Raw genomic sequence first — 27,068 nt, forward strand, 5'->3', positions numbered from 1 at the left:
GATCCAATACTCCAACTAGACCTATTGTCTCCCAAATTATTCCATACTTCAAGGTTATCTTTTTATTCGGAACTTCGTCCTCTTCAAGTCTTTCAAAGAACAAAACTCCTTTCTATTCCTTCATAGCCCTTGCGCCCACCATCATTCTGCATGTTACAGAATGGTGATCATTCCATTTCTGAGAGGTTGCTAAACCCTATTCAAAACCTTTTCATTTTTTAACAGCTACAGTCCTAATCAACAGACCAGTAACAGCAGCACCATGAGATTATGTAAATAGACCAAGGGGCTTACTGGATAAAAAACAAAAACATTAAAATATAATGAAAACATAAACAATCTTGGCATTTGAAATTTAAGAAAATTTAGCCTTGTATAAATTATCTATTTTTCAAACTAGATCACTTAGTGGAAGGTCAGGAACACCTAAAAGAATGGTTGGCTATTCTGTCTTGTTACGATCCTATCATAACAGTTCCAAATTTAGGATATATAAATTTCCATAGTAAAATAGCTCCTGTCTGCAAAACCAAGCCATTTATTATCTTAGTTGGCAAAAAGTAGACTAGATGTTAGAAGCACAAATTTAACAAACACTATTTTATTATTTACAAAATACACAGTGATCATAAGGGTACATGTCACAAATTACAAAAGGGAAAAAAGTACAGGGAAAAGTAGACAAACGTGTTAAATGACAAGGTACTCATACACGTGTAGTCCATTTCGAATAAAACAGTTCTTTGTTAAAGTTAGACAAGGCCAAGAGTAGGTACATTGCTGTGTAAAAAATGCCAGTTACCCAGAAATATACTATGCTATCAAAAAGTAGAAAAGTGCTGATAATGTACCTAAATGTGTCCTAAATTAGATTACAGCATGTACAGGTCCAATGTTCCACAACAGAACAATTGGTTTTAGGCAGGATTCTGTGAGAGACTTGACTGCCTATCTTGCTGGAAGAGCAAAGCCCCAGGACCGATTAACTTCCCTACCTTCCATAAAGCTTTGTTCAGGTGACTTTGAAATGTGGTATCAAACACCCAATTGATTTCTGCTGCAAGTTCCCTCAGAACAGACACTGTGGACTCATCACTGGCATTCAGAATCCGCACAAAGAATTTATTCCACAATTCACCATCTTTTAGCCTAAAAATATATAAAACCATTTCCATCAAGATTAGGCATATAAAAGTTAAAATTCTTTCTGTGTCTAATTCAGTGGTACATTTATGCACCAAGATGTTTTAAGGTAATGCCTAGAACTTTAGGGTTAGAGATCATTCAAATAATCCTTTGAAAGCCCAGGGTGGTACTTGGAAAAAAAAGACTACCATAGTGGGAAAAGCCATAATACAATGCACATAAAGGAAAAGTCTCTCATCTAAATCTATAAATTTCCTGTGTACAAAGATGCAGCACTTCTCTTCTACAAATAGAAAAAAAAGGAATTTTGTCTCCTTTCCTCTAACTTTCTTAAAGTTTAGGTCATTAGAAAGACTACAGCACTGTACACCCACAATGGTTATCTTCAAAATCCTGAGAATCCTACGCTTAACTGAGGTAACTACTGTTAACTACTGTTACCTCAGTTAAGCGTAGGATTCTCAGGATTTTGTACTTAAAAAAAAAAAAAATCAGAGAAGCTTCCATTATTGTATAAGGCAGAGCTATTAGGAAACCTCACCTGTTTCTGTTTGTGTTAGGCCCACCTAGGACCATAACCAACTGGAGATACCTAAATCTATCCGATGTGTCTTACATTATATTGCAAGCCTACTTTTAAAGCATGCATTAGAGGTAAGACTGAGCAAATTCTAAATTCAATAAAGAAAATAATACAATTCAATTGTTAGGAGCGGGGAATGGAGAAGGGGTGGTAAATCTTCAATGCTGATTTTTTTTTTTTAAACCAAAGAACATACCAATAGTGATAGATTGATCAGCTTATTCTGGGAAGTTTTTTGGTCTGATAAACTGAAGTGGAATATGGGATATTTAATAAGTTTTATGAGTAGGCTTGAGGGAATACTAAGGTTCTGAGACCAAGCAGCTCTTATTAAGAGAGCATTTACTTCTTTACAAAGGAGATTCAGTTCTCTGCTTTGGTATCACCCATTCATTAAATAAATAATAGCCTACAATTAGTATATAATTTAGAAATTTAACTCTCTTCAAGAGATGCTTATTAACTTTTGATAACAATAGCTATTAAAAAGGGGTATAAGACTAACACCAATTGGTTAGAAAATCATTCTCATGAAATGTTTCTACTAGCATTCCAAATTGAGAGGCTTCAACACTCTAATTGCAGTCTGTATGATACATCTAGGTCCAGAACAATATCCTGATGTCTGAATAGTTTTGTATTCTTAATTACCAACTCCTTTGTCCTGCACTAGGTGCTCCACTGATACTCTTAACAAAAAATGGCTGGAATTAATGGAATTATGGCATTTGGACTAAGAAAACTAAGGTTGCCAAAGCAGGGAGAGCACCCAAGAGAAAGAAAATTATTTGGACAAGCAAAGACCCTGAAATCACCAATACTTACTCAGAAATATTTTGGCTAAGTTTCCAGAGGGACCCATCCCAGAAGACCTGTAGATGTTCCTTGAACAATAGTAAATGTGCTAAATCTGCTATACCAAACAGATCTACCTGAAATCACAAAAAGCACCATCAGCTAAAATAATTCTCTGCTACTATCATGGCAATTTATGTAGGAAGTTGAAAGATACTATAGTGATTAACTAAATTTATTTTATGACATATATTTTAATAGACTGTTCTTCACCCTTATAGTAAAGGGAGAAGCTCCCCAAAGAAGTGACCAATAGTGCCAACTCTAGGAATTATCTTTAAGAATAAAAGGTAATAAAAATATCTAGACTGTCAAATTCAAATTTATAGACCTACTGAATTTGCATGGACCCCAGCTATGATTTAAATGTGGTCCACATGACTAGTTCAGGTTCATGCTACATATTCAATCGGCAAATGCCATATGTCCAGAGCTGAGTGAGAAGGAATTTTTGCATATAATGCCACCATATAAAACACTTTACATTTGTCCTAATGTTTTTTTATATACATTTTTCAATTTAATCCTCACAATTCTGATGTACACAGAGCAGACTGTTATCCTTATTCACAGAGAAGATCACAGAAAATGATTTATAAAGACCACATAGATAAGTGGTAGAAATGGCCCTGACACTTAGAATGCTGAGTTAGTCATGTGTCTGCACGTGTATGTGTATGTTCTTTAGTGTTGTGACACAAAAATGGTACATTTTGCTTGACTTGATATTTGAAAACTAGGTCATCTATTCCAGGAGAGACAATATCAGTAAACACTAGCATTCAAATCTTATTTAGATTAAGAAAGAGATTAAGAAACCCTCTCCATATTTACTCAGACTTGTTTTACACTTACCTGGTAGGGAGAAGAACAGTTAGCCAGGATCTTTTGTCCTTCCAGGATCTGTACAGTCCGAAAGCCACTGAGGGCAAAAATGTCTAGCTGAGCCCTGAGGTCGACACTGTAGGAAAAGTCCACTATGTTCAAAGCTTGATTGTTCTTATTACAATCATAGGGATCGTGGATTCTAAGCCCAGATTTAAGAGAAAGAGATAATAAAAACAAGCCATGAAAGAAGCTGCATAGCTGGTCTTTTAAAAAAAAAAAAAAAAAAGAGAGAGAGAAAAAAAAGAGATACTGCAGGTGTGTCTTAGCTATGCCAACATCCCCCTCCAGTGGTTAGTTTTGAAAATGCACCTATAAGAGCAGCGGTTGTATATACCTACCTGGGGAATGTCAAGATTATAGTTTAGTGACACAAAGTATCTAAACCATAGTGCATGACCACCACAGAACATTTATCAAGTTTCCATATTATATACAGTTAAGTACTGGAAGTAGAGTATAGGCATATAATAGTGATGATTTATACACTGATGAGAATTATGATGGAGGAAATTAAGCTTTTATAGGTGTCAGCCTTTCTTGTTTACTATTATAAATTAGGCTTTCCAACTGTTATTCATATTCTTCCCTTCCAGAGTTTAACTGAAAATAATATAAGGCTCGTTTTTGATAAAGTGCTACTTATATTGTAAACTATCCTGGTTAATTAATACCATATTCTATTTTACCTTATTCTAACCCTTACTTCCTAAAACAAAACAAAACAAAAGAAACAACTTTATAATACTAATTCACTATTTATTTTATTTTCCTTGTCTTTATCTATTCCATGCAATAAAGCTACTATCCAAAGAGACATGGGAACTATTTAGGTAAGAGAAATTAATGGATTATTTTTGTGTTCCTTTTGTCTCTGCTTTTCTCAGTTCCTCAAATCCTTGATTAACATTGGTAGTAGGTCCTATATTCCTAAATACAGCTTTGACTAATCCCATCATGTACTTCCACAAAACAGAATCATCTATTTTACTTTAAAATTTATATTTGTTCCCATTTTTCCTTGCACAGATGCAAACCTTTTTTTTTTTGGCCAACACAAAACTATAATTCCCAGGTATTTTTAAAACTTGGGAGAGGTAGGGGAAAATGTTTCTTGGGCTAGTAAAAAGAAGCTGTAAGTTCTTCTAGCTCTCTCTATTTGGCCACTCACTGTTACCATGGGCAAGACATTTTACTTTTTAGGATCAAAAGCTCTTTGAATTCCTTTTGAATCTATATGAAATTTCTGGTTAAATTTGATAAGTTGTGACAAAGTAAAAGGCAATGTCCCTTTAACATCATGGGCTTTCTTGGAGTTCTCTGTTGACTGAGAGGAGGGATATCTGAATACATAGTGCACAAATGCCCAATCATTAAAAGGTTGTCTTTTTGCTTATTATTTCCATAGCCCAGAGAACTTTAGCACTATGCTCCAAACTTTCAGTGCTGTGAAATGGGGTGGAAATAAAACTATACCTGGGGGAATATAATTTGTATTTAATTTGGTGGGGTGAGGGGAGTTATGAGGGAATAGAAACATAAAACATTCTGAAATGCTTGAAACAGACTTGCACAAATAATTATCTCATCCATGAACACAATGTAATATACTCATGAAATTACTAAACTGTACATTTGAAACCTACTTGTTTTTATTAACCAATGTCACCCCAATAATTTTAATTAAAAAATAAAGAATTATCTCATCCAAAATACCTATGGTTCCCTGGATGAGAAATGCTGCTATATTATGCCTAGGGAAGAATTGAGGATTCTGCTGTCTCAGGAAAAGAAGGCAGGATGCTCTAGTTCTGTTAGTTATAATTGCAGATATACATTGAGGGTTCTTTTAATTTCTATGCCAGCTATAATTTAAGTCTAACTCGGTATCCTCTTACAGATTAAGTAGTCAGGAGAAATGTAAAGAATGATTGCAGCTTTTAGTGTACACCAATGACCTCAGAGAAAAAGTTAACTGCTTACCCAAGGTTGAGGCAGACAACCCATTTTTAAACCAGACTGCTTTACTCAAATACCACGAGACAGATAATCACTAAAAGGGTGTGCTGGTTCCCCAATCCTTTTCATAAAACAAAAATAATGGGCTGTCTTTTTATTGTTCATGCCTTGTTTATGCTTCAATGTGTTTTATATTTTCTCAGTTCTTAGTATTTGGGCTTCATTTCTTATTTCCTGCTCTGTGTTCAACCCTTGAACCTGATGACTAAACTGTGTTTAATTTGAACACTAAGCCCCTTTTCTTGGCATAGTTTGCATGTGTACTCTGGTTTTATCCGTTCCTTTTGGCAATTACCTCAATTTAGGTTTGGTCTTTAAAACTGAGCAGTACCTCAGTTTCACTATCACACTTGCTAGGTCTACACTGGCACCACTCAAAGACAGACTAGACAATCTACTTTGCATTCTCACAAATATTCATATTTTATATCTCTTCTTGTAAATTATTCCCAATGATTATTGACTTTTAGGTAGAAAATATTATCTTATACTATGTTCATCAATATGGCATTTATTGAAAGCAAAAGAAAATGGCAACTATCCATGTTTTAACCCATTTCCCATTTGCCCCGAGAATACTTGAGGGTGACACTTGTAACTGCAGCATTTACCCCAAGATAACTCACAGATTACAGTTCTAATCTTACTCCCAAAGTTTGCCATGAAATATTTTGCTTTTATTCTTATTTTTGCATCACTCTAGTATATCAATAGTCTTTGGAAACAAATGCATTTTGTTTTTAGTATTATTTCCATTTACAAAATATAGTAATTCTCGATTGCTGAAAATGTCAAATCCTAGGAAACGTAGCATTCCTACACAAGATGTTAACACTGGCAGCGAGCTGCACTTTTTTTTTTAAATCAGAAAAGGATTAAGAGAAAGCTGACAGAACTATAAGAGAATGAAAAGGACCAACCTGTTTCTAAGAATCAGACTCCTTGGACTCAAGTCACCATGGACTATTTCCGCTTTGTGTAGTTTCTCCACTATTGTCAAAAGGTTATAAACAATCAACACTGTTATTTCATGGGTAATAAATTCACTGTGCTGAAAAAGATCCTGGAAAAAGAAGGACAAAAAACTCACCATTTCTTAAGTTCGGGTAACTGTACTTAATACCTTGCTAACTGCTGCTTTGTACTCTTCCTTGTTGTTCTCTACTAGAATGTGGGCTCCTTTATAGGTTGGGTCTTTGTCCCAATTTTAACAACACTGCTCTCCTGTAAGATTGTTTGCGAGAATTTAATGAAATAATGAACGAAGAGCATCGAGGATGAACTTGGCCCCTAATAGATAATCTATAAATAGTAATTTTAAACTACCCTTATTCCAACCATTTTAGAGAACTCACATTACCATCAAAATATGCAGCAAAACCTTAGGAACATTCCAAAAAACAAACAATATATTATGTTTGGGTTCTAAAAATAATCCAGTGGGATGGTGGTAATACAGATAAGAGTGGCAAAAATAGACCTCTCAACCCCTGGTTCCCTTTCCCTATGCATGGAGCTTGGAAGTCACTGTTCTGTCCTAACAAGAAAAAAGCTGAACAGACTGAAAAATCAATAACTCTCTTAAGATCTGTAAGCACAGGGGGGCTTCCACACTTTTGTGAGTTTTATCTTTAGGAGCTAGACCAGGTTCTCATAGTAAATATCAGAGAAAAATTCCCCTCATCCTTCTGGCTGGGAAAGGGAAAAGGAACCATTTTGAAATAGGCCAGAACACTCTGTCCTTAATAAGACTTGCCCTCAGGAAGGGAACTACCCAACTTGAGCCCACTCTAGCTATCCTGTCCTACATAAAAAGGGGTTGAAAAAAAAACAAAACAAAACTGAGAAACACTTGTGAAGTTCACAGTCCAGAGGCATAGGCTCACTATAAAAGAATATAAATCACAGGACTATACAATGCTTCCCTCCCCTCTCACCTTATCACATTACTAAAGGCCTATTTATAGCAGTTCCTTTTACCTAGTACATCATGTCTGGCTATCCAGAAAAAAATTACAAGTCATAAAAAAGGAAAAAACATAATTTGAGAGACAGAGTAAGCATCAAAACCAGATATGGCAGGGATGTTGGAATTATCAGATCAGGAATTTAAAACAAGAGTGGCCATGAATTGATGATGATCGTAGTGAGATGACCGAGTCATTGAACTATTTTACTTTTATATATGTTTGAAAATTGACATAATAAAAAGTTAAAAGAGGTTCTTGGTCAAAATAACTTGGGAAAGAAAATGATCAATGCTTTTAATTTATAATGAATCATTCTATTTCTAGAAGATTAACAGGAATTTGTACTAAATTATTTTGCTAAATGGAGCACAAATCTCTCTATTTGAGGACTTGAAATTATATTTTTATATTATTGCAAACCTGAAGGGTGAAGCAGTTTATATACTGGTGCCAAACAATACAACCATCTTGGTATTGATAATAGCTGCACAAATGATCACACTCCTCATTTAAACGTTCCTTTAACTTGAGGTTGATATAAAAGTCCCATGGGACAGTTTGAGAAGATACCTGTAAGAAATTATATTTTAAAAATCAGAGCAATTAGAATCTATGATAATGGTTGGCAGATTGAAAACACTCCCTCCAACTCTTCTGATATCCCAACAGAAATAATAATAAAAGGATGTTTTAAAAGGCATAAATCTATAATAAAGGACATAGGGGCAACAAATTCTCAAAGCTGGAAAGAGAACAATAAGAGGTAACAATTCACTTAGCAGACCCAAGGAAAACTGATTCTAGCAATGGAGAAAGCTAAGAGTAACCAAATTTACATTGTAAGACCATCTCCCTATAGTATAAAACTGGTGGCACCAAATACCTGTAGAAGTAAGGGTGAAGGTAGAGCTAAAACAGGTGTGGTTGAACTCTATTAAAGAGAAAGTTAGATTCCAGCTTCTCCCACCTCTTTCTGTAACCCAGCCTAGCAACTGCCTCTTTCCCATTCCATAACATCAGAAGTTTATTCCTAGAGAGTATAAAACAGAAGGGCTCTGGACTAGAGGACACCAGACACTGTTGGGGGTGAGAATACCATATGGAAAAAAAGAAAAAGTTTATATAACAAACGTTATGATGTACCTTCCACTCTCCAGACTAATTTCCCCACCAAGCTTTCAGGAAGCTAGTAGCTAGGATTATATGCCCTAGGCAGGAAATTAGAGAAGTTTTCTCTGAGGGATATGATAAGCTCAAGAGTAAAGACCTAAAAACTGAGATTTTCTAATAAAATGGCTAAGCGAGATCATCCTACAGTGAGCCCCACATCTGTCAAGGTTCCTCCATATACAGAGTTTTCAATTAGCCTTCAGAGTCCCACAACTGAATATGATTAAGGAGCCAAAGATTTGAAGAAAGCCTCTAATATGAAAGACAGAGATCAAAACACACAAAAGGAAATAGATAATGCAGGGAGAAATAAATTTAAAGCATCATTAATGTATTTAGAGATAAGGAATATTCCATCTTTAAAATGAAGAAGAGAATGCTACAAAGAAGAAAATTCTGAGAATAAAAGAGCTCTTGCAAATTAAATACATGACAAAAGAAATGAAAAACCCAGTAAAAAGACTAAAAATAAAGTTGACAAAACATTCTAGAAAGTAATGCAGAAGGACAGAGACAGAAAACAGGAGAAAAAAGATAAGATTTTTAAAGATCTGTACAGGAGACCTCATATCCTAATAAAAAGAATTCTGAGAAAAGAGAAAACTGAGGGGAACAAAAATGTATTCTTTGAAAAATTTTTCTCAGAAATGAAGGAATTTCCAGACTGAAATGGCCGTCGAATGCCTAGCGTATGGACGACTTTAATAAAAGCATATAATTGTGAAATTTTGGAATACTGGTAACAAAAATAAGATACTACAAGGACCCAGAGAAAGAGAAATATATCCTCACATGCAGAACGGCAAAAGACTTTAAAAGCAAAGTTAGAAGTCAAAAGATAATAGAGCTCATCTTCAAAATTCTAAGGAAAAATGTTTTAAACCTAGAATTCTAATATTAAGCCAAACTACCAATAAGGTAAAGACGTAGAATAAGGAATTTTCTGACATGAAAGTTTTCAAAAAACTTACATTCCATGCATCTTTTCTCAGGAAGCTACTAAAACACGAGGGCTTAAATCAAGAAGAAAAAATAGGATCTAATATAACTGGACATCTAGTGTAAGAAAGAGGTCATGTGAATCCCTAGGGTGATGGTGAATGAAAATTACAAAATAATCATGTGTGTGTGTGTGAAGGCTAGAATGTAACCTGTTCAGATTGGAGAGGCCAGAAATTTTCAGATTTCTTCATAAAGATAAAATTGATAGAATATTTAATATGTTTAGACATATTGAGAAACTTACACAATAGTTTCTTATTTTTGATATCTGATCCTGGCACATAATGGTGAGTGATTTCTTGACACATCACTGACTTTCCTATAAGGAGTTTGATGGTACCATGGGTCCACAGTTACCACTTCAACCCACATTATTTACAAGGTAATTGAAGTGACAAAAAAAAAAAATCAGTCTCACCTTTATTATGGTTAATTCTGTAGAGTTTCTTGGTGTCACCCAGAATAATTTGTAATCTTCACATACTAGGTATTCTTGTTTAATGCAATAATCCTCATTACCTGTTGAGAAGGTTTGATTCCATTTAAAAACCACTGGAATATGTATAGCCCCTTAGATTTTACTTCCTGGTTTAAGGACTAAAGGTACTTTATATTTGCCAGTTAGTAGCAGCTAGAATAGTTTTCAAATTCATTTGCTAAAAATTGAAAGAGAAGACAGAATTCCTATGTTACTGGGATATGAACTTATCAATATGTCAACTTCTATGATCCTGTTTCTTATAATTTACAAATATTTATTGTACATAAGCATCAAGCTCAAGTACAAATAAATAAACTTATTTATACACTGTCATATACAAAAGGATATGTATTCAATGGTACTTACCTAATTCAATTTCCTTCTCTGTTTCCAACTTAGGCATTGGTCTGTCTTCTACAAAAATCTCTACAGAGGCACTCAGCTCTGGTAGGGATTTTAGTAGTTGTCTACGATACTGTGAACACCAGGGTGACTGAACAGGATTTTCTGGGGAGAAAAAAGTTGTAAAAACATCACCTAAAACCTTAAAATGAGTATAACAGGGGAGGGAAATAAAACAAAATCGCACGATCAATATGGCTAAGCTAACAACACTCTTTTATCTCATTTCTTTATACCTCGTTCAGTTAATACTGATTTATTCTAGAAATTTCACAATTTATAGGAACTTTTCTAGTGAAAACAGTTGTTTGTGGAGATAAATAAGTGTTCACTGAAGATAAATGTGTTCACTAATATATACCACTAAATAAGTGGTATGTATGAACTTACCTGCAGTTTCATTAGTAAGCTCCAGTTTCTCAGGAATTTGAAGGCATTTGAGGGAGCAGGTGCTTATAACTGAGGCAGAAGATCCAGAGAACCCAGAGGAGTGTGTGGCCTCGCGGCTATCTTCAATAATTGGGCTGAAAGAACAACAAATGAGTCAATTCTCATAGGGAAAATATATATCAATTTGTCTACTACAATTTTATTTGATATTTAGTAGTCTCATTTTTAAAGTCCTTTATTTTCATGAAACAGAAATAGATTCATAATCATAATCTAGGTAACAGAATCTAGGTAACTCTGGTTAATAAGCAATACCTATCATTAAATTTCTGAACATATGCTTTATTTACCTGACCTATAGTAAATGCCTATTCTACATCTATTCTAAATTATTAAAAAAAATTGACTAAGACACAAACTTTCTTTCTGTTTACTCCTTCTTTGGACTTTTTACTCTGTAACAAGATAAAGTCAAGTAAAAGTGACACCAACATCACTACTGTGAATACATGCTAGCAAATGTGAAAAAAAATTTTTGGAGAAAAAATTTGAAAACGCAGTTTTAAAAGGACAAATTGGAAAACTGGGATTGGTTCAGATGACTTTTAAATATGGATAGATCATAAGGCTTAGTCCTGGCTCTCTATGCCATTCTCTTATACCAATTCTTTACATTTCCACCTATCAAAAGATACTTAAAAAAAAATCCCTAGTTGCCTATTTGAAATTAGTATCAAATTATTTTATCATTATTTTAAACTTAATATTAAAGAAAAAAATAAATGCCTCCTCTATCCCAAGCAGGTACACTGCCAAATTTCCTCAAAGATATCATAATCCTCCTGGGCCTTTTTTACTCTCATAACCTTCAAAATTTATTTATTCTAACCCTCATATTCAAATTACGAAGTCCCACTAACACTTTATCTGGGGGAGCCCTACTGTCATGTAAAGCAGAGGGCCCCAACCTTTTTAGCACCAGGGACTGGTACTCTTACGAGAATCTAAAGCCTGATGATCTGAGGAGGAGCTGAGGTGGTGCTGCTAGCACTGGGGAAAGGCTGCAAACACAGATGAAGCTTTGCTCCCTCACCTGTTGCTCACGTCCTGTTGTGCAGCCCAGTTCCTAACAGGCTACAGACTGGTACTGGCCCATGGCCTGGGGGTTGGGGACCCCTGATGTAAAGTAAAGGACCTTAGCACAGTACCTGGCACGTAGTAGGAGCTTGATAATTAATTGCTATAACTGATAATCACACACAGAATAAGAATACTTAATAATCTGGTTTGTGCAGCCTGTATCGCCAATTACCTCAGCTTCTTGATGCTGAGAGTTGGATTGTAGATAGTGCCACAAGTAGTCTGTTGGTCCTCAGAGGTCTTCACATCTAGATCCTCTTCCTGCAAAAGTCTCTCAGAGTCAGAAGGGAGATCCTTCAAGGATATTATCTCATGAAAAGGAGTGGATACGAAACGAGCTGCGCTAGCAAAGTCACAAGTGTCTTCTGGGTTAGGACAAATAGTTATATTCCTGAAACCCGTGATAATAGCATCTTCACTCAAGGGCTCAATTCCTGTGAATTCATCCTGAAATAGAAACCATGTAAAGTTTAGCTGAAATATTTCAATGAGCATATCAATTTATCCTTTTTAGTCAGAGAGACATACATCAGATAAGCTATTTTCAACACAGGGTGCAGAGTAGCATATCTGAAACTTTAAGGAAAGACAATTTTAAAAAGCATATTATAACATTTGAGGGAAAAGATTTTATATCATGAAAACGGCAAACTATATTTCATCAAAAAATACACTGTGAGGATTCCCCACACAAAAGAAAAATAGTGTATAATAGTTTTTTCCTCCAATCAATTTTATCAAAGAACTAGAGGACTAATACTATTTTTCTTTTGGCTTTGGCCTAGAAAATGTTCTGGTAATCTGCTATCCTCCTAGCTTTTAAGTGGTCTTGTATGCCAAATACTTAATTTTTACTTTATTTTATTTTATTTCTTAAAAGTAACTCACAATCATGGTAGAAAATATGGAAAACTAAGTATTAAAGTATTAAAAAATGAAAAACACTAAAAAGTAATATATGTACGTGGTTTTAAAAAGTCAACTAGTTTAAAAGGATATATAGTGAAAAAATCTCCCTCCTGCACTTGATCCCCCATCTCCATTTCAATTACTACTCCCATAAACAACTGCTATTACCATATATTTCTAGTAAGATACATGCACAAGCTATTCTATGCATTTAAAAAAGGTTTTAAAACAGGTGATATTATAGCATATGTGCTAGTAAAGTTGACCCTTGAACAATGCAGGGGTTAAGGGTGCCGATCTCTGTGCAGTCAAAAATCCTTGTATAACTTGTGACTCCTAAAAGACTTAGTCATTCATTGGTATCCCTGGGAGATTGGTTCCAAGATCCCACCATAGATATGAAAATCTGGGGATGCTCAAAGTCCCTTATATAAAATGGCACAGAACAATGCATACAGTTGTTTCTCCACATCCTCAGATTCCCAACCATGTATGAAAAATATTGTTTGCGATCTGTGGTAATCCACAGTAGGTTGAATCCATGGATGTGAAACCCAGGAATATGGAGGCAAACTATATATTCATTGAAAAAATTCTCTGTATAAGTGGACCTGTGCAGTTCAAACCTGTGTTGTTCAAGAACCAACTCTATGTATTATTCTTTCTTGTATTTTTATATCTTCTGTGCTATTAAAAATCCTTTAAAAACATGATGATCACACCATGGGGTCTATCAGAAGTTAATGAACTATTTTAGGTTATTCTGTTTTTTACTATTATAAAACTATGTTAAATATCCTTACACATTTAAATCTTTAAGAATATCTTAATTTTTTTAGGAATAATTCCTAAGAGAATTATTAGGTTAAAAGGTTATGAACACTAGTTTCTTTATACATATTGCCTAGCTGACCTCAGAGATTGTACCATTTTATACATTTACCTGCAGTATACAAAAGCACCAATTTTATTTAACTTTATGTATACTAGACATTAATTTTCTAGATTATCAATTTGACATATACTTTAAATTTCTGAGTCAACATTAGTAAGTAGAGGTGAGAGGTACATCTAGAAAAAAATAAATGTGGCTAAAATATTATAAGATTAAAAAAACAGATATCTATAGTCTAAGAATACATTTTATGCAACTACTACTAATGGTCCTATTAGTTTAGACATTTTAAATATGTTTATTTTTAGGGGAAAAAAATTCTGGTAGGTGCCTATTAACAAAATTCAAGTAAAAGGCTAAAGACTGACTCCTGTAATAATTTGGCCCATCCTTGAACAGCTGAACCTGGAACCACTACCTCCATTTCCAGTCTATTTATTTATCATGTTCTCTGGTGCTATTCTCAAGAACACAGTATGTAATTAAATACTCTTCTACATTGTTATCTTCAGACTAAACATATCTAATTCTCTTCAACCTCAAGACAAGTTTTCAGATGCTGGATTGAAGAGAGGGATGATTTTATTCCTTAAAACCTCAATGAAATGTCAGTGATAATGGTTATTTACTTTGACTTGAATGCCTATGTGGGGTCCTTTTACCCTAAGTATTATGTCACTAGTCCATGGTTAAAATAGAACATTACTAAAGAAAAATGGTTGGCCCACATAACTCTTCCAATTGCCATGAAAAGCATTTTATATAAAAGAACAAAGATCTTCTGCTATGTTGGTTAAAAAAAAAGTTGTAAAGGCTTTCAAGATAGTGATTTTTTTTTCCTACTTTAAAAAAAAAAATGATATAATTCACATACCAAAAAATTTACCCTTTTAAAGTGTATGTTTCCGAGGTTGTGCAACCATCACCACTAACTCCAGAACATTTTCATCCCCCACAAAAGAAACTCCATACCCATTAGCAGTCACTAACACTCCTTCTCTCTAATCGCCTGGAAATCCCTAATCTATTTTCTGTCTTTGTAGATTTGCCTATTCTAGACATTTCATATAAATAGAATCATATGATATGCGGTCTTTTGTGTTTGGCTTCATTCACCTAATAAATTGTTTTCAGGGTTCACCCAGGTTGTAAGATGTATCAGTACCTCATTCCTTTTTATGGCTAAATAATATTCCATTGTATGGATATACAACATTTTGTTTATCCATGCATCGGTTAATGGACATTAGGTTGTTTCCACTTTTTGGCTATTACGAATAATGTCACAAATATTCACATACAAGTTTTTTGTGTGAACATGTATTTTTAATTCTTTTCTATATAAACCTAGGAGGAAATTTCTGGTCATAGGATCACTCTATGTTTACTATTTTGAGGAACTGCCAAATTGTTTTCCAAAGTGATCGCACAATTATATATTCTCACCAGCAACCTATGAAGGTTCTAATTTCTCCACATCCTCACCAACACTTGTTGTCTTTTTGATTATAGCCATTCTAAGTGCCTATGAAGTAATAGCTTACTGTGGTTTTGATTTGCATTCTCTGATAACTGATGCTGAGCATCTTTTCATGTGCTTATTTAAAAGCAGTAATTTTCATTTAAACGCTAAACATGAGAATTGAATGAAACAATCTACTAGTCCATTTATATTAACTTAGAAATACTGCTCCTTACACAAACATCTGGAGACACATCCTCATTTGAGGTGATGTTTTCTGAAGTTTTGAGAACTGCAAGGGGTCTTCGTTGGACTAAAACCCGTGGGGGATCTGCAGAGGGACTGGAAAAAGGCATACTCCATTTAGCAATTTTTTTTTCTGTTGACACAGATAACAGTAACCCCTCACTAATAATAATAGAAAACTTTTAAGTGTCAAAACAAATCTCAAACCTGATATTCCTTTTTTCTGAAAGAAGAAACTCATCAAAAATGGAGAAAGGTATACTGGGATCTAGAGAAAAAAGAGACTAGATTTATATTCTTAAAAGTAAATGCTCTATTTTTCACAAGTAGGTCAATTAATATTTCACATTGTTTGAAAGCAGAAAGGCAATCTGGTTTTTTTTAATGAACAATTTCAAACATATAAAAGTAGATATTACTTAATAATAATTATCTAAACATGGATGATCTTTATTTCCTGCCACTACCACTACTCCCCAAACCCAACCCAATTCCAGATTATTTTGAAGCAAATCTAAGACATATCATCTATAAATATTTCAGTATGTATTTATAAAAAAGGTCATTTTTCAAAAGCATAACTTCAAATTATGATCATATCTGTAGAATTAATTTCTGAATTATCAAATATCCAGTCAGAAGTATCATTTTACCAAAATTTTTAAGAAAGTTTGAATTGAGAATGCAGAGTAAGATTCATGTACTTTCTGTGACTATTTGAAATGTCTTTTAAATCACTTTTATTCTATAGAATTTTTTTTAAGTAACTAATTTTTTGAAGAAAGTAAATGTTTGCCCCATAATGCTTAATTTTTTTGCAATTACATTCTCCTGTGTTGTTTAACCTGTTCTTTCATGCTTTTATTTCCTATAAGTTGGCGATTAGAATTAAGGTTTGCTCAGATTCTATTTAATGTTTTTTTTTAACTACTTACAGGTGCATATTCATATTTTTACCACTTTAACATGTTTCTGAATGGAAAAGAGAACAAATTTGAATATAAAATAGGCTTAGTTTTAAGCTTTTTTCCTTTGTTCCAAAAACCACTTTCCAGTGTTGGCTGCTGTATACTACAGATGTGCTTAACTTAGTGTATACTAACTGAAGTGGAAAATTATAAATTTAAATTTACATTTAAACCAAATATTTCAAAACGATGAGGAATCTTACAAAAATATTCCTTCAAATGTCTATCTAACTTCCAATCATATGCTTATAAATGAATTCCGTTATTCAAAGATACAATGTTCCCTTCTCTCCCTTCTTTCAACTCCCTTTACTATGATTAAGAAAAATGCTTACTGCTTGTTACATAAAGCATGGGTTATCAGTAAGTGTTCCATGACATTGCCCAGTACAACTCACCTTTAGAATGAGGTTGTTCTTGCCAAATGTTTTCTGCAAGTGAAGTTTCCCTGTAAAGGAACTTGTTTTAAAACATGTGCTTAGTACTCACAGAAAGAATAATTTCATTCTTAAAAGTCTAAGAGGTCTTTTCATTAAATATTATAATCTTCACTCTAAGATAAGAAAATATTCTAATACTATCAATTCAAATTCTTAAAAATGTTGGAACTTTTGGTCATTAAAATTGTTGTAGAAGTCTACTCGATAATAGATGTTAAGTTATATTAACAGTATAAAGTAGATTATCAATGTTAATAGTAGTCATCTCGTGATGGTTTTATCTTTTAAAAATTATTTAAATTTAATTGCTTCTATAAGATCCATATATCTTTTTTAATCAAAAAAAAAGTACCCTGTCTTCCCTCATTAGCATCAAAGTTTACGTTGTGACAGAGACTTGCAAAAATCATGTCTTGATGCTATAAAAGTCAATGAGTCTTCAAGTCATGAGAGTCAAAAGTTGTTTCTAAATGCCCTCCCATAAGCATCATCCTTCCCACCAATGTGATCCTACCTGGCACAAGAGTTTATTGGACAAACAGGATTGGATAGAGTCATTCCTGGGATTTCCTGAGACACTGAAGCAATTTGCAGTTCAACTGTCTCCTTTGTAGACATCTCTTCTTGCTATTTGCATGAAATAAACAAAATCGATTTGTTCTCCCTTTCTAGAAAATGCTATATTCAATCTTTAGTTTCAAAATTAGCCTTACCATACTTTTCCCCTACATATCCACTAACCATATAAAATGTCTGTTCCACAAAAGTTCTTTCCAATAATTTATTAGCATAAACTGGTACTCTGTATTCAGCTAAATGGTGCCAAGCATATAGCATGAATTTCTTTAGTTAATCTCATTTTAATGGAGCATGACTAGAATAAAGAGCTGAAGTTAGAGGTAACAAAACTAATGGGTGAGTGTATAACTAAGAAATCAATAAATTGCATCGCTTATAGCACATGCTACAAATTGCATTGAAGTCACCTATTAAATTACTTTTCTGCTGAACTTTGCTGCTAATAGCTGAGAAACTACAGAAAACTCTAAATGGGGACTGAGAGGACTTTTATCTTCTATGCTTTTATATTGCTTAAATTTATTTCAATAAGCTTTAGTTTTATGTATTAAAAAAAAGAGAAATAACCTGATCACCCGTTCTTTCATGCTGAGTGGTTTGAATTTCTTTCAGCTTCTTCTCCATCTCTTCAATTTGTTTCTGCATTTCTGCTCTCTTCTCTGCACTGGTCAGTAGCTCAGCTAGAAACAGTAAAGTTGTCCGAACATTTACTCCTCATAGCAATTTATTTTGTCAAAAACTGTCTTTAGGGCTCATGTCTTCAACATATATATGTTAGTATTACAATGAGATCTCTATTCTTTTATTTATTCAGTCAATAAAAAAGAGAATACTACAGGCCAAGCACAACTCTGAGCATCTAAGTTTCAGTGGTGTATAATACAAAGTCCTTGGCCATGCAATGCTAACATTCAATTTCAAGGAGACAAACACATACGAATTAACAGAAAACAGGGTTAAAAATAAAGTAAAATAGGTGATGTGAGATTGTGTGGCTGGGTAGGGGCATGGAGGTTAGGGGCTACTTGAGACCAGTGATCAGAAAAGATCATTCTAAGAAAGAGATATTATAAAGCTGTAACCTGAATGACTAGGGGCTGGTCATATATAGAGCTGGGGAAATATTCTAGGCGAAGGGACTAGCTGGCACAAAGGACCTAATGCAGAAACAACATCATTGTGCTCAAGTATCCAAATGAAGGCAAGCATGGTATGTAGCATAGCAAAAGGGAGAAAAGTAAAAGATGAAGTTGGAGAAGTAGGCAGGTGCCAAGTTATGTGGGCATAAAGAGTTTATACTGCATTTTAAGACAATAGAAAAAATTGGAGAATTTTAAGTAAAGGAGTGACATGGTCTGATTTAAAAAATAATTTGCTATGAGCAAATTAATGAATTATGGGGAGTGACTAGAAAGTCTAAGGTGAGAACGCTAAGGAGGTTCGGGAGGTAGAAAACAAAATTGAGGACACAGATCTGAAAGAAGTTAGAGTTTTTGAAGGAGGGAAAAAATGATTTGAAAGTAGCAATGGGAAGAAAAAACAACCCTGTCTCTAGGCCCTGCCTGTGGCTTCCTCATTTCTAGTATTCCTACCCCATAGTAAGTAGTCAGCAACATTCTTTGAAGCCAGTTTTTAATAGTAACAAGAAACCACTTTATTATAGGTATGAGGATTTATAAGAATACAAACTATATACAGCAGGGAAATTACAAGTTCATGAACTAAATTCAGAGACCAGCTGACAGAATGAATATTAAAAAATCCTTGGAGGTCTTTTTACTTGTTCAAATCCCATCTAACCCTAGCACTGGTCCTTCTTTCGCTAGCTAAGAATAAAATGTACTTTCATCTTATTTTTATACCTAGTATAAGCTAGGTATATAAAAACTCTTAAGGAAACTAGTTTTTTGTTGTTGTTTTGTTTTCTTTTACTTATTTTACACAATTTTATTGAGGTATAATTGACATACAATGTTCATTTCAGGTGTACAACATAATTATTCAATATTTGTATATATTGCAAAGTGATCACAGTAAATCCAGGTAGTATCTGTCATTATATGTAGTTGCAAAAAAATTTTTTTCTTGTGATGAGAACTTTTAAGATTTAGTCTCTTAGCCAGAGTCCCCAACCCTTGGGCCACGGATGAGTACTGTGGCCTATTAGGAACTGGACAGTACAGCAGGAGGTGAGCAGGCAAGCCAGCGAAGCTTCATCTGTATTTGCAGCTGCTCCCCAGCACTAGCATCACCGCCTCAGCTTCGCCTCAGATCATCAGGCATTAGATTCTCATAAGAGTACTGATCCCTGGTGCCAAAATGGTTGGGGACTGCTGCTCTCAGCAATTTTCAGATATGCAATACAGCATTATTAACTATAGCCACCATGCTGTGTACATTACATCTCCATGACTTATAACTGGAAGTTTGTAGCTTTTGACTCCTTTCACTTATTTTACCTACTCTCCATCCACTACTTCTGGGAACCATAAGCTGTTCTCTGTATCTATGAGTTTAAGATTCCACATTTAAGTGAGATCATACAGTATTTGTCTTTTTGTTTGACTTATTTCACTTAGCATAATGACCTCAAGGTCCACTCATGTTATTGCAAATAGCAAAATTTCATTCTTTTTTGTGGCTGAATATTCCATTGCATGTACATACACATATTCAACTATCAGTGGACACTTAGATTGAAGAAAACAGTAGTTTTTTTTAATTCAAATACCTAGTTTCTTTCCCAGCTCATATTTGGCTATCCTCCTAGCCTACTTCTTTGTTAGGGTGGTTCCCATTTTTTAAAATCCTTACTCAACTAACTCCTTGCTTTCTAATCATTCCCTCTTTCCTACCTAGATACGTAGGTTCCAGTTTTCAACACATTATTTGAGCCCAAAGCACCTCTGTCAATCTTAGAAGGGACTAGTTGATATAACAAATTCCAAACTTACTAATAACAGTCTTTATAGAATTTTGCTTCCAACTTGTCACCTATAACTCAGAAATGATTTGTCCTTAAATAAATTATAAGTGATGGTTAAGTTTCCCAGCTAGCCCTGCAAATGTCATATCCTATTAAGTGAGCTGAGCCATAATAGTAGGTTATTCTGGATATCTGTGTAAAAAGAAAAATTTATTTCTTCTTTCTTGGTGTAGATCCTAGTTAAAATAGCTAAATTGATAAAATTTATTCTTGGACCCTCCCCCACCTCCTATTCTGTACTCTCCCTCATCTTCTAATGCTTTAAGTTCCAAATTATACTTCAATACTTCAGCCCATTCTGCACTACCTCTTGCCCCAAGTACTCCAGGCTCTAAAATCAGAACTACTTTCCATTTCCCCAAAATTTTGAATTTCTCAATTTATAGTAAAACTTCTCTTAATTTAGAAAGAAGAAAATGTCTTTAAGAATATAAATAACTATCATCTAAGTAACTGCAGTGTGACTGAGTCTGTTAAACTGAATAAGCCCTGGGAGAAATTTCAGGCAAAGTATCAAAAGTGAAATAGTTCACGCAACATGAGGAAAGCACTTAATGGGGAGGCATGGCAGGTATGCGTATGCATGTCAAGGATCATAGCTGTCTGCCGATGGCATTGGTGAATATAAATTGTTCCTATAGTTCAGAGCTTCTTCTCCTCCTTTACTTTTGAACACAGACTTGGTTGCTTAGTTTTTCCCCCAGGGGTCTCATGGAAAGCAGCAATGGGAGTTCAGCTTAAGTAGAGAGAGAAAAACAATAGAAACCATAGAAGCATCACATAAACATACAAACAATGGGACAATTTTCCTCAGACTTAATATATCAGCTTAACCTTCCTACAACTAAGTTTAGTTATTTTTATAAATCTGAACTAAATCAATGCACCTACCTTCCCTTTGCTCTTTTAATTTCTTTCGGAAAACTTCAGCCCGGATCTCTTCAAAGGAGAACTCCCCAACTCCTGCATAAATTTTCTCCTTACAATACATCATCTTCTCTTTCTTCTCCTCAGAATCTTGCTGATGGCTTTGAACCCTTTGCAGGAGATCCCCTTCTTCCTTTCCAGGCTTTCTTGTGCTTAGAATGTGGTTTATACTGGGTTCAATTTTACATGGTGTCCTAAAAGAAGCAAAATAATAATTATTCACCATACAAGTCAAATGAGTTATTTCTTAACATGTTTTGACAAAACACAGAGACGATATCAGCAACAAGACTACATGTAATCAATTTCAAAAAAAAAAAAAAAACCAAGGTTGAGGAAAGAGCCTAAAAATAATTTACATGGGTCGTCAACAATTATGTTCTGAGTACTACTGTGTTATGATAAGGAAGGAAATTAGCCCTGAGTTAGAGTCATTAAATAGTTTATATTCCTTATAGGTAAAAAAATATAATACTATGTCTTAATCAAACCTAATGTATGAAAAGAAATTAAGCCTATTTTCCACTATTTAGAACCCAAAAGAATCGGAGTTAGGAATACAGCATTTAGGGAACTAATGATGTGAAGTTTAAGGTTCTCAGCTGAGGGGGAAGAATGAGAGTGGTAATATAGGTTTGAAAGGAATAATCATAAAGTTCCTCAATCAGGATAGAACACATGTTTTCAACTCTGGCTATGGATCAGAATCACTTATATACCTTTTATTTTCTTATGTACCTTTTTACAACTAAAGATACCTACCTGGTCCTTACCCCAGATCCACTGAATCAGAGCCTTTAATGGTAGAGTCTAAGGATCAACATGCTTAACCTGATAAAGGACATCTACGAAAAACCCATGCAAACATTATACTTAATGATGAAAAACTGAATGCTTCTCCTGCTAAGACCAGAAACAAGACAAGGATGTCTATTCTTGCCAATTCTAGTCGATATTGTACTGGAAGTCCTAGCCAGGGCAATTAGGCAAAAAAATAAATAAGTAAGTAAAAAAATAAATAAATAAAAGGCATCCAGATGGGAAAGGAAGAAGCAATCTCTATTAGCAGATGACATGATCTTGTTATATAGAAAATTCTAAGAATCCACTTAAAAACTATTAGAACTAATAAATGAGTTCATCAAAAAAGTAAGATACAAGATCAATATATAAAAATCAATTGTATTTTATATACCTGCAATGAACAATCTGAAAACAAAATTATGGAAACAATTCTATTTGTAGCAGCATCAAAAAGAATAAAATACTTCAGAATAAATTTTTTAAAACTAATATGGACAGACACCTGCCTGAAGATAAATAGATGGCAAACAAGCATATGAAAACATGTACTCAACATCATGTCATCAAGGAATTGCAAATTAAAATGAGACACTACCACACATCTATTAGAAAGACTAAAATCTAAAATATCGACACCACCAAATGCTGGCAAGGAATGTGAAACAACAAGAACTCTCACTACTGGTACAGACAATTTGGAAGAGATTTTGGCACTTTTTTACAAAGCTAAATTTAGTCTTACAATATAATCCAGCTAAATGAGTTGAAAACTTGTGTCCACACAAAACCTGCACACAAATATTTATAGCAGCCTCATACAAATGTGCCGAAACTTGGAAGCAATCAAGATGTCCTCCAATAGATGAGTGGGTAAACATCTATGCAACAGAATATCATTCGGCACTAAAAAGAAATTAGCTATTAAGCCACAAAAAGACGTGGAAAATGACATGATCAGACTTGCATTGCAGGTGACCAGGGAAGATTGTGCGACTAGGCCCCACAGGACACCTACTACATAAGACCACTCTACTAAGACCGAGAGACATAGCAACTCTACCTAATACAAAGAAACAAACACAGGGAGGCAGCTAAAATGGGGAGGCAAAGAAACATGTCTTGAATGAAAGAAGAGAACAAAGCTTCAGAAGAACAACTAAACAAAATGGAGACAAGCAATCTACCAGATGCAGAGTTCAAAGTGCTAGTTATAAGGATGCTCAATGATCTTAGTGAGAACTTCAACAAAGAGACAGGAAACATAAAAATGGAGACAGAAAAACATAAAAAACAAATGAAGAATGCAATAATTTAAATAAAGAATGCATTAGAGGAAATCAACAGATTAAATGAAGTGGAGGATCAAAACAGCGATTTGGAAGGTAAGGTAGCAGAAAACACCCAATAAGAATAGCAAAAAAGAAAAAAGAATCCAAAAAAATGAGGACAATTTAAGGGACCTATGAGACAACATCAAGCGTACTAACATCTGCATAATAGGAGTACTGGAAGGAGAAGAGAGCAAGAAATTGAAAATTTGTTTGAAGAAATAATTATGGAAAACTTCCCTAATTGGCAAAGGAAATAGGTATACAAGCCCAGAGTGTCTCATATAACATGAACCCAAAGAGGCCCACACCAAGACACATCATAATTAAAATGCCAAAAGTTAGATATAGACAAAGAAAGAATCTTAAAAGCAGTAAGAGAAAAGCAGTTAGTTATCTACAAGGGAGCTTCCATAAAACTATCAGCTGATTTCTCAACAGAACTTTAAAGGCCAAAGGGATTGGCACAAAATATTCAAAATGATAGAGCAAGGACCTACAACCAAGATTACTCTACCTAGCAAAACTATCATTTAGAATTGAAAGATATAAAGAACTTACCAGATAAGAAAAAGCTAAAGGAGTTCATCAACACCAAACCAATATTATAAGAAATGTTAAAGCGACTTCTTTAAAAAAATTAAAAATATGAATTATAAAATGGCAATAACTACATACCTAGCAACAATTAGTTTAAATGTAAATAGATTAAATGCCCCAATCAAAAGACATAGGTAGTTGAATGGACAAGAAATAGAACCCTTACCTATGCTGCCTATAAGACTCACTTCGGATCAAAAGACACATACAGACTAAAAATAAAGGGATGGAAAAAGATATTTCATGAAAATGGAAACAAACAAAAAAGCTGGGGTAATAATACTTATAGAGACAAAACAGACTTTAAAACAAAGGCTATACCAAGAGACAAAGAAGGACCCAGTAATCCCGCCTCTGGTTATTTATCCAAAGAAGCCCAAAACACCACTTTGAAGGGACATGTGCTTCTATATGTTCATTGCAGCATTATTTACAATAGCCAAGATATGAAGGCAACTTGGATGTCCATCAGTGGATTAATGGATAAAGAAGAGGTGGTACATATATACAATGGAATATTACTCAGCCATAAACAAAGGATTAAATCTTGTCATCTGCAACAAAGTGGATGGACCTAAAGGTTACTGTGCTGAGTGGAGTAAGTCAGACAGAGAAAGACAAATATCTTATGATTTCACTTATATGTAGAATCTAGAGAACAGGATAAACAAACAAAACAGAAACAGCTCATAGATACAGAGAGCATTTTGATGGTTGCTGGACTGGGGGTGGTGGGGAAATGGGTGAAAGGGAGAGGGATTAAAAAGTACAAATTGGTAACTACAAAATGTTCATGGGGATGTAGAATACAGCATAGGGAATATAATCAGTAGTACTGTAATAACTATGTATGGTACTAGACGGTACTAGATTTATCTGGGAAGATCACTTTGTAAGTTATAGAAATGTCTAATCACTGTATTCTACACCTGAAACTAATATAATATTGTATGCTAACTATAATTGAAAAAATTAAAAAATACTATCGGCAAATAGAAAAAATAACAGCCTCTTTCGTGTTGAGCACTTATCAGACAGAATTTTTAATTAATCTTACCTATTTTTACATCCCTATACTCCCTAGAATATAGTGGAGGGTTACAGATTAGGAAACTCTTGTACTGAGACACAGAGTACGATGTAGTATTACAACTCCAAAATGTTATGTATTAGACTAAATCTCAGACTGTAGGATTATCTAATCATCACCTATCGTACTTTTTCTTTTTTTTCCCCCTTCACTTCCACCTCTGACCTATGGATGTTGCCATTTCCCGGTAAGAACTGGATCTCTGAAGGCGGGGCATCTCCTCCCACAGGCTCGCGGCGTGCACCCAGGCACACTCCTGGCACACTCAGGGCACCTGGTGCGCCCGGGCCTGGCACACCCAGGGCATGGTCCGTGGCTCCACCTGGGGCGCGAAGCCTGGACCTTCTGCATGTAAAGCAGACGTGCTAACCACTACATTATGGAGCCACTCCTCGTACTTTTTCTTATAAATAGAAATGCTAAGGACTAGGAAAAGAATTAGAAAACATCTGTAAGGAAAGAGTAGGATCAGAAGAAAAACTATCATAATTTCTAATTACTGTCAATAACAAAGGTAGAACATCTTACTTAAATCCCAGTAATTATTTTTGACAACAGCAATATAAATATAAACATATCACGTTAAACCTATCATGTTTATTCCTCAATAAAAATATTACCTAATGGTCTGTTAGCTCTAACGTACTCAGAGGAATACAGACATAAAGGAAACACTAAACTGGTTACTTCTACCCCCACAAAGAAGAAAATGCCTTTGGGAACTAGGATAGGGGCCCCTGTCCACTCTTATTAATTCCCACCTCAAAATATCTGGAGTTCAAACTCACATAACTGGCTGTTGTGCAGTCTCTTCCACATACGGAGTAAAACTGGGAAGCATAGAGGGTACAGCTGTCACAGAAGCTGTATTGCCACGAGGCTGGCAATGAAGAAGAAAACTAAAATTACCACAGTTATACATTCTGACACAACATATGCATGCCTAATTATTCAAGAGAAATTAAAAGAGATACTAAAAATATTCCTTTAATCTAAATCTGTAGTTTTTTATAATGTCAGCAAAAACACTAGAGGTAAGAGTCCTTACCCTGTGTTCCAAAGGCCTGCCTGTGTTCCAAGGGCCTGCTTGCAGCTCATTTTCTTTGGCCCTGGACACAGGGGGTGCAATCCATGGCTGGACTGTAGGCGTAGACAGCTCTGCTATAGAAGCCTCATCAGCATTTTCATCAAAAACAGTAATTCTAGAATTACTTTGCATCGGTTGAGGAAATGGATTTTGGAGTCCTCGGTTCTGGTTTGGAGCTAAGAGGAAAAAAATATTAAAATTTCATGTAAAAATTTTAATTATCAACTTAGATGCCAGATAAATTATACCTAAATCATCCCCAAATCAAGATTACTTCTACCATTGAATCAGTTTAAAAATAACAATTTAAAAAACCTTAATGAGTCAAATTACTAACTTTTTAGTCCATTCTGTTTGTTATTTATACTCTCCCAATCTTTTCCTCATCTCCAACCTTTCATTCATATAAATATATATATATATAAATTCTACATCTTATTTCAATAATCATTCGAACATTGTCTAGTTTTATCGGAGACTAACCCTAACTTAATCTTCATTGTTGAGTTTAAAATTTTCTGTCGATGGAAATCAGCTAAGATACACTGAATCTAGAGAAGACAAATTAAAATTAGCCCATTTATTAGGGGTGTTCTCTGTTGTAGGACTGTTTATTACAATCAAGCTTCATTATATGTTCTGAATAAAATATTCTTTAGGACCATATACTCCCTATACTTTAATTCTAGAATCTCCAAGAACAT

At 34.4% G+C, this 27,068-nt stretch overlaps 1 protein-coding gene across 1 annotated transcript in view; it reads right to left on the minus strand.

The window, feature by feature from the left end:
• Positions 1–572: 572 nt before the first annotated feature.
• Positions 573–27,068, minus strand: part of BUB1B (BUB1 mitotic checkpoint serine/threonine kinase B) — a 40,282-nt gene continuing 13,786 nt past the window's right edge. The window contains exons 7-23 of the mRNA XM_039843910.1: positions 26,326–26,540; positions 26,066–26,157; positions 21,420–21,649; positions 18,110–18,222; positions 17,478–17,590; positions 16,922–16,971; positions 15,763–15,823; positions 15,546–15,651; positions 12,216–12,490; positions 10,904–11,037; positions 10,478–10,618; positions 10,049–10,149; positions 7,879–8,028; positions 6,409–6,551; positions 3,440–3,611; positions 2,555–2,661; positions 573–1,149 (exon numbers count right to left, since the gene is read on the minus strand). Of these exons, the coding sequence (XP_039699844.1) occupies positions 918–1,149; positions 2,555–2,661; positions 3,440–3,611; positions 6,409–6,551; positions 7,879–8,028; positions 10,049–10,149; positions 10,478–10,618; positions 10,904–11,037; positions 12,216–12,490; positions 15,546–15,651; positions 15,763–15,823; positions 16,922–16,971; positions 17,478–17,590; positions 18,110–18,222; positions 21,420–21,649; positions 26,066–26,157; positions 26,326–26,540 (2,435 nt within the window). The 3' untranslated portion in view covers positions 573–917. The remainder of the gene's footprint in view (positions 1,150–2,554; positions 2,662–3,439; positions 3,612–6,408; positions 6,552–7,878; positions 8,029–10,048; positions 10,150–10,477; positions 10,619–10,903; positions 11,038–12,215; positions 12,491–15,545; positions 15,652–15,762; positions 15,824–16,921; positions 16,972–17,477; positions 17,591–18,109; positions 18,223–21,419; positions 21,650–26,065; positions 26,158–26,325; positions 26,541–27,068) is intronic.

The sequence above is a fragment of the Pteropus medius genome, unplaced genomic scaffold, assembly GCF_902729225.1.
Source record: "Pteropus medius unplaced genomic scaffold, Ma_sr-lr_union100, whole genome shotgun sequence".
Classification (NCBI taxonomy): Eukaryota; Metazoa; Chordata; class Mammalia; order Chiroptera; family Pteropodidae; genus Pteropus; species Pteropus medius.